Source organism: Pantherophis guttatus, chromosome 1 (assembly GCF_059756535.1).
Source record: "Pantherophis guttatus breed Tessera chromosome 1, ASM5975653v1, whole genome shotgun sequence".
Taxonomy (NCBI): Eukaryota; Metazoa; Chordata; class Lepidosauria; order Squamata; family Colubridae; genus Pantherophis; species Pantherophis guttatus.
In genome coordinates, this window is record NC_142063.1 from 348,655,420 (window position 1) to 348,663,826 (window position 8,407).

Here is an 8,407-nt window from a genome sequence, read left to right on the forward strand (position 1 = left end):
GGAAGCTGCATTCATTTAACAACGGAGGTAAGCGAGGTTGTAAAATGAGGCAAAACTCTCTTAACAGACATCTTGCTTAGTGACAGAAATTTTGGCCTCAATAGTAGTCGTAAGTCGAGGACTACCTGTACACAGAAAAACCAGGCAGGGCTGCCATTTCATTGTCAGGGTATCATTTTGACCCCCACCCCAAGAACCTGTGCAGGTAATGGCCGGGTATTTCTCTTGCCCAAGTCCCCCATCTTCCCTGACAGCTGTCAGTCTCTGGGGCAAGAGGGGGAGGGGGGTGAGGACAGGCCCCATCCCGGGACAAAGCATCGCAGGCAAAGAAAAGGACCCCCCTCCCTTGGGGAGAAATCCCACTGCTCGGAGGCTGCGTCCTATGGGCCTGGCGAGATCACCCCATCGCGGTTGCCCTGGCAACCGGCCTCAGCCCACCGCCTTGGAAGCCAGGCATGAATTCAAGGGATGGGATGGGGGGGGCGAGGGGGAGGGAGAGGTAACTCTCGGTCAGGCAGGGAAAGTGGGCAGCAGCCTTACCAACACTTCTCCGCATGGTGCGGATGCCAAGGGGTTCTCGGGGAAGGGAGAAAGGGGATCTATTGGGTGGGGGGCCAGGGAGGGGGGGTAGGGGAAAATGCCCCTCCCTTTCTCTGACTCCTTGACTGAATTTTATAGCATCATAAGAGGTTATTTGAGGCCAGGTTTCAGACAGGGAGGGATGTTTTGGGTGGGTGTGTGCCAACTTTGCAACAAGTGAAAAATTTTCTGGTTGCCCAACTAAGGGAATTCGTTTTTTAAAAAGTTGTTGAAAAAGATTTTGAAAGTTGTTGAAAAAGTTCTTGAAAGTTTTCAAAAAGCTTTCAAAAGTTTCCAACAAGTTTTTAACAGCTTTAAAATTTATACAAGTTGTTTTAAAAGTTTTCAACAAGTGTTTAAAAAGTTTTCAAAAGTTTTCAAAATGTTTTTTACAGCTTTAAAACTTATACAAGTTGTTTACAAGTGGCTGGAAAGGCCTTGGAGCCTCTAAAACCATCATAAGGCAAAGAACGATAAAAGTGGGATTGTGCCAGGCTGGGTGACGATGAAGGCCAGCTCAGAGGAGAAGAGGGGAACTTAAAAGATCCGCTGTCTGTCCTTATCAGATCTGGACCTTGTCAACACCTGACCTTGCCAGATCCAAGCCCAAGCATCCTCCCCCCCCCCAGGAATATGACGCTGGTTTGATCAAACATTGTGACAGCTTTAAGCCTGGCCTGCAGCCACATGGACCCGGAGTGCCTGAGGGGGGTGGGGGGGTGGGCGCCCACCTCTCCATAGCCAGGCAGGTCGGTGGGAGGAAAGGTCTCCCCTTTGGGAGCCCCGAAACGATTGGAATGTATTGAGTTGATTCATGGGCTGCTGGCTGGAAGTATCAGGTAGACTGCAGCTGCACCTGGAGGCTCCACTGGCACAGCCAGCTTTCCTGGAAAGTCTTTCCCTGGCCCTTCCGCCTTTGGGGAAGTCGCCGCCCCCTCCCCATGGAAAGGCCGCCCAACAAGCCCCCAGCTTCGGGACAGCCCTCCCGGGAGGGGGTGCGGCAGCTACTCCTCCCCCCGCCCCCCTGGAATCAGGCCACCGCGCGGCGGGGCTTAAAAGGCGGCGGGCCGGCGGGCGCTGTCTCTGCGCGGTGGTGCTGAAGGAGGGTCGCCCGGCGGACGGCAGGAGGGAGCAGTCGCCGCGCACCATGGGCCTGGGAGTGGTGGCAGTGGCGGCGGCGATGCTGCTGGCGGTGGCCGGAGCCGGACTGCCTCCCTGCTCGCGGGACAGCCGGGGCAGCGACGGGCGGCTCTGCGCGGAGAGCGGACCGGAGTCTTCGGCGCTGCGCGGCGTGGCCGCCTTGGAACGGGCGCGGGATGCCGGCTCGGCCGGGGGTCGTCGGCGCGCCAAGCGGGGCTTCACCTACCCGGGGACCCTCTGGTGCGGCGCCGGAAACATCGCGGAGAACTACGAGCAGCTGGGTAGGCGAGAGTCCGGGGCCGCGTCGGAGGGCGCCCGCAAGGGAGTCCGTTTGATTGGTCTCGTTCTGCGTCTTGTGGCGGGGAGTTCCGTAGGGAGGCACCCTGGGAAGTTGTTGCCAGAGCGAAGAGCTCTGCTTTGAGATGAGGCGGTGGGCACACCAGCTTTCAAGGGGAGGGGGGGAAACACCGCAGTGCCAGCTGTGGGCAGAGGGGCTGCTTTGGGGGCTATCCTCCCCACTCTCCCCCCTGCCCTCCCCGCCCAGCACTGTAAAGTCCAGCCGGTGGTCTTAATGACAAGGGAGCCGTCTGGGGGGACGAGGAACTTGAGAAAAAAGTTGGAATTTTTGGATGTTTTAAGTGTGGAAAATGTTCTATGCCCAAAAACTGGAAGGATTCTCTGATTCCCACAAAGGGGCGAATGGCTGCCAGAGTTGGTGGAGTTATCAGGGATGGCAAAACTGTCGGCTTTGATTTAAGAAAAAAACTCAAATTAATTTTGTTTCCACCGCTTGTGGACTTTGTGCCGGAAGTGGGGAAAAAAATAAACTTTGATTTTGGGTTTTGCTGCTTAGGTAAGTTTGGTTATTGCATAAATGTCTAGGACAGGGAGTTCTCCACTTACGATCACAATTGACCCTGAAATTTATGCTGCTAAGTGGGTCATTTGTTAAGTGACTTTTGCCCCATTTTACAATTTTTCTTGCCACGTTTGTTAAGTGAATCGCCGCAGTTGTTAAGCGAGTTACACGGTTGTAAAGTGAATCCGGCTTCCCCTTGACTTCGCTTGTCAGAAGGTCGCAAATGGGGATCAATATGAGTCAGTTGCCAAGTAAAAAGGTAAAGATTCCCCTGGCACGTATGTGCTAGTCGTTCCTGACTCTAGGTGGCGGTGCCCATCTCCTTTTCAAAGCCGAAGAGCCAGCGCTGTCTGATGACGTCTCCGTGGTCATGTGACCGGCATGACTCAATGCTCAACCCCTAAAGTGCCCAGAACGCTGTTTCCTTCCCACCAAAGATGGTCCCTATTTTTCTACTTGCATTTTTTACCTGCTTTTAAATTGCTAGGTTGGCAGAAGCTGGGACAAGTCATGGGAGCTCATCCCCATTACGTGGCACTAGGGATTCGAACCGCCGAACTGCTGACCTTTCGATTGACAAGCTCAGCATCTTAGCCACTGAGCCACCGCATCCCAAAAGTTGCTAAATATCCGACTGTAAATCACATGACCCGGGGGATGGTGCGATGGTCGTTAAGTGTGAAAAATGGTCGTTTTTCAGTGCCATTGTAACTTCAGTCATTAAGTGAACTGTCGTAAGTCGAGGACCGCCTGCATATATTATGCAAAAGTAAACAGTTAAAAGTTGTATCTTATTACTTCTTCTTGTGCCAAAAGGAGTCGGAAGTCAATGCTTATCTTAGCCTGCACTTTTTCCTTCTTCTCCTTCTCCTATTCTTCTCCTCATTTTTCTTTCTATTTTTGTATTTTACATTTTGATAAATGAAATTTTACCGCCAACAACGGAGCTGTCTGGGGTGGGCACTGTGGGCAGGAGGGGGAAAGTCCCGGGGGCTGCTCCCCCCCATCTAACCACTCCCCCCCTGCCCCCCTCTTGCAGGAGAGCACCAGGAGACGGACAGGTGTTGCCGGGAACACGACCATTGCCAGCACCTCATCCATCCCTTCACCTACAAGTACGGGCACCGGAACCTGCGCTGGCACACCATCAGCCACTGTGATTGCGACAGGAGGTGAGGAAGGGTGGGGGGAAAACAGGCAGGCAGGTGAGAACCCGATTCCCCCAAGGAATCAGCAACCCCTCCCACCCCCCACCCCCCTGAGCAATGAAAAAGGCCACAAAAACATGTCTGTTAATATTAATATTTGTCCTTTTATTACCTCTTAGTTTCCCCTTCTACTGGTTGCTCGCTTTTAGTGTTACAATTTCCTCTGTTGCTTTGCAAGGACACTGAGAGCTTGTGCACCGGAGACAAATTCCTTGTGTATCTAATCACACTTGGCCAAATGAAGTATCTTATCACATTGTACAATATTCTGTTTATTCTATAGAATAGAATATTCTATATTCTATATTCTATATTCTATTCTATTCTATTCTATTCTATTCTATTCTATTCTATTCTATTCTATTCTATTCTATTCTTATTCTATTCTATTCTGTAGTCTATTCTATTCTATTCTTATTCTATTCTATTCTGTAGTCTATTCTCGATTACAATTCTATTCCTATTCTATTTTCCATTTTGTATTCTATTCAATTCCTATTTCTATTCTATTGCATTGTATTCTATTCTCAATTTTATCTTCTCAATTCTATTTTCTTCTTTCTTTTTAATTATATTTTAGTCTTCTTTTCTCTTCTCTTATCTTTTCAATCCTGCTTCTCTCCTCTTAATTCTCTTCTTTCCTCCTCTCCTCTCTATTTTCTTCTTAATTCTATTCTTCTATTATCTCTTCTCTCCTTAATCCTCTCCATTCTTCCTCTCCCCTCCCCTCCTCTTGGTTCAGCAGATGCCTGGATGCATCCCCACCATCACCATGGCAACCATACCAAAAAACCTCACCCTTTCACCCACAGAGGGGCTTTTCCTGGGATCTCCTTGTGGCCTCCCATCCTAATAGCCAGATTCAAATCCCGTTCGTTTGGGGGATCAGCCATGATCAGTGGGGGCTGCGAGGTAGGGATGGGGGGCCCTTGAAGTTGGCTTTGGACCAGGCAAACTCTCTGACCCAGTGCTACGAGCAGGGCAAAGGGAGCTTTTCTCAGCCCCGAGGGTGGTGGGCTGCTTCCGCCCCCTTCAGCCCAATCATGGTTTAGCCCATGACCCATGAAAACCTGGTCAACCTTCAAGCAGGATTCAGGATGTCTTGGGAGCTCATCCTAGGGTTGGGATCCCATTAGTCTTTCCCCCCAGTCATCCTCCCTCCCCCCTGTGGGGGCTCTTCTGCAGTTTGCAAAGATGGTTTTCGGAGTGGGTGGGTTTGGGGCCAAGCCGATCATCCCTCTTTGCTTGCAGTGTGCAGTTGAGATCCAGGGCTTGCACAATAAGCCACGAATGGCTGTCAAGGGAGGATGTCTGATTTCAGCTGTGCTCCTTGGCCTGGATCAGGCTGAGGCAGACGTCACACGCAGTCCTTGTACATCGGGCCCCGATCCAGCCCCGAATAGCACGCCTGGGAAGGCCCTGGCCCGGCTCCCAAGGCCACCAATCAAAGGGCAGATGAGGTGACTCCGAAGCCCATCTACGCTCAGCTCTGTTGCAATGGGCAGCTTCAAGGGAGGAGCCAGCAATTGCAAAGTGTAAAACCAGGGGCATCCAACTTTTTAAGGCCTGTGGACTTCAACTCCCAGAATTCCGCAGCCAGCTTAGCTGGCTGCGGAATTCTGGGAGTTGAAGTCCACAAGCCTTAAAGGGGCACACCCTTGGTGTAAATGCTCAAATTTGCCAGCCTACTTTGGGCTAATAAAAATAAAAAAAAAATGCAACCCCTCCCCCAGCCTGAAGCCCGCCTGCCAATCTGTCATCTGAATGGAGGCTTTCACCGGAAGGCCTCGGGAGCGTGGGAATCGCACAGCAGTGCATGCTGGGTGCAGAGTCCGTTCCAAGACGAGACCCCCAACGTGTGTGTCTCCCCCCCCCAACCTCTTCCAGGCTGAAAGACTGTTTGAGTGCCGTGAACAACACCGCTTCCCGGGTGGTGGGACAAGCCTTCTTCAACGTCATCCAGGTGCCGTGTTTTGAGCTGGTCTACCAAGAATCCTGCGTGGAGTCTTACCTCTATGTCTGGTGAGTGGGGTCCCCCCCCTTGGCCGAGCGTTCCCCCCACCCCACTCCAGGTCTCCTCTGCAGAAGGGTCCTGGCCAATGCCCCACCCTGGCGGGGCTGTGGCAGCACTGCTCTGTGCCCCTAACCAGCACTGACGTTTTCTCTAAAATGTTATCGGGTTTCCTGCCTGGAAGCAGGGGTGGGTGGGGGTTGGACTGGATGACCTCCAAGGTCCCTTCCGACTTGATTATTCTGTTAAAAGGGGTTGGGCGTGGAAAGGCTCCACGCGATCCTCGACTTACGACCACAACTGAGCCCCAATTTTCCTTTGCTACGGAAAGTGAAGGGAGTTTTGCCCCTTCTTGCCAAGGTCGTTAAGTGAATCACTGCAGTCATTGAGTGAGTCGCATTAAGTGAATCCGGCTTCCACATTGACTTTGGTTGCTGGAAGGTCGCAAAAGGGGATCACATGACGTACACACGCACACACACGGGACATGGCAATGGTTACAAGTATGAGGCAGCTGCCAAGCGTCTGAATTTGATCACATGACTATTGGGGGGGGGATGCTACGACGGCCATTAAGTGTGAAAGGCAGTGCTAAGTCACTTTTTTCAGTGCCGTTGTAACTTGGGTCCCTAAGCAGATGGTTGCAAGTCGAGGACTACCTGTTTCAGGGCCGCAGACCCAGCATGGATGTGCTGTGAGTCAGCAGGGAACCATGGACGGGACGTGAGAAGAACTTAAATCGGATCAGTGGCTTTAAAGGAGCAGCGTCCAACCTTAGCAGCTCTTGGGGACTTCAACTCCCAGAATTCCATAGTCAACGGGCTGACTATGAACAGAGCTGGCTGGGGAATTCTGGGAGTTGAAGTCCCCAAGTCTTAAAAGTTGAAAGGTTGGACACCCCTGCTCTACAGCAATCTAGAGTTGCCGTGTCCTGTCTCCCCCTCCCCCCCTGCAAAGGACCCCACCCCACTCGCCTCTTTCCTTCCTAGGTGCAAGAACTACAGCCGGATGGCCGTGGCGGTCCTGAAAGACCCGGTGATGTTTGACTATGGGGGAGAGCGGATCGACGCCCCAGCGACCCGCCGGCTGCAACCGGCCTCTTCCACCGCCACCACCACCACTCTGTCCCCCAACTCTTCTCCTCCTCCTCCTCCTACCCCCAGGACGCTGAGCCAGGCAGCCGATAGCCGGCCCACCCAGGCCAGGCTGAGCCCCTTGCCCCCAAAGCTTCGGAAGGGCAAAGGGAAAGATGGAGGCCGAGGCCGGAAAGGGAAGGGGACCAAGAAGCAGAAGAAAAAAGGCCCCTGGGGCAAGGCGGGCACCCCCATCGCCCACCAGCACCCCGCTGGGGAGGGAGCCCCCCTGAAGCAGCTGGCTGGGCAGGAACTGGGGAAGGGGGATGCCGAAATGGGACAGGGGGACTCCTTCAATGCCATCTTGAGTGATGAGCCTGGCCGAGGAGGGAGCGAGCTGGATGCTGCTGGGTTGCCTGAGAGCACGCAGACGGTCCCGCAAAAGGGCCTCCCCACCACTGGCCCGTCTGGGGTGAGGAAGAGGAAGAGGAGGAGGAAGAGGAGGAGGAAGCTGCGGAAGGAAGAGGAAAGCGGGCCAAGGCACCAGAAGCACTCCGTGGCCGGCAGCGTAAAGGCGGAGCAAAGCCCCCCCACCCAAACGTGGGGCTGAAATGCGGACAGGATTACAGAAATGAGAGACTCGAGTCCCAAAGGGGCTTTTTCCAAAAGGCAGCTGGACTTTCTTAGGATTTTTTCCCCATTGAAAACATTTCGCTTCTCATCCAAGAAGCTTCTTCAGTTCAGGGAAGTCCAAAGGTTTTCTTTTGGAAAAAGCCCCTCTGGGACGACCGTGAGACCCAGAGGATGGGGAATCTCCGTAGACAAGAGAGTTGGAAGGGACCTCGGAGGTCTTCTAGTCCAACCCCCTGCTTGAGCAGGAGGCCCGATGCAGAAGACCAGACCTGCTAGGTTGGCCTCGATGGAGAAGGAATAAAAGCCGATTAACTATGCACTGGTGCCCTCCGTCCAGCCTCTTCTTTTGCAAAATCCCTTTTGCCGGGGTGGGTGGGGTGGGGTGGGGGAGCTGTCCGTCCTGAAGAGGCCAGTGGGCCAGGTGGTCAGACACTCCCCGCTACTCAGCCTGCTCAAGGCTCAACCTGGCCCCCAACGGGCCCCAGAAGGCCTGGGAGTTGCTTGGCAGGGTCTGCCCCCACCTTCTTTTCAGGCAGCTGCCTCTTTTAATGCCAGAAAGCCAATTCATGGGGGGACAAGGTTGCCCAAGGGACTCCCCCCCCCACTAGTCTCCATCTTTTAGGGTCCTCCCCCGCCCCCTTCACCCTAAGTGGGGTTCTGGTTTCAGTTTTTCAAACCAATCTGCCCAGATGGTCATTGCTGGCTCTGACTAGTCTGGCTGAGATGATTTTATTTTATTTTTTTTAGCAAAGACCATCTTCAGTCTTGGAAGTTAAAAAAAAAAAAAAAAAAGGAGGGTGGGGGGACACAACACCCTCAGGAGAACCGTGGGGAGGGCCAGAAGCTCCCCCGGTTGTGAAATCAGGCCACGCAAGAGATGCCAGGAATACCTTGAGTTCCGTCC

General features: G+C 53.2%; 1 protein-coding gene across 1 annotated transcript; it reads left to right on the forward strand.

Annotated features, from left to right (window-relative positions):
• The first annotated feature begins 1,322 nt into the window (after positions 1-1,322).
• PROCA1 (protein interacting with cyclin A1) lies at positions 1,323-7,820 on the forward strand. Its single transcript, XM_034424519.3, has 4 exons — positions 1,323-2,000; positions 3,618-3,750; positions 5,674-5,808; positions 6,787-7,820. The coding sequence occupies exons 1-4, from the start codon at positions 1,394-1,396 to the stop codon at positions 7,478-7,480; spliced, it is 1,569 nt and encodes a 522-aa protein (XP_034280410.3). The 5' UTR covers positions 1,323-1,393; the 3' UTR covers positions 7,481-7,820.
• The last annotated feature ends 587 nt before the right edge of the window (positions 7,821-8,407 follow it).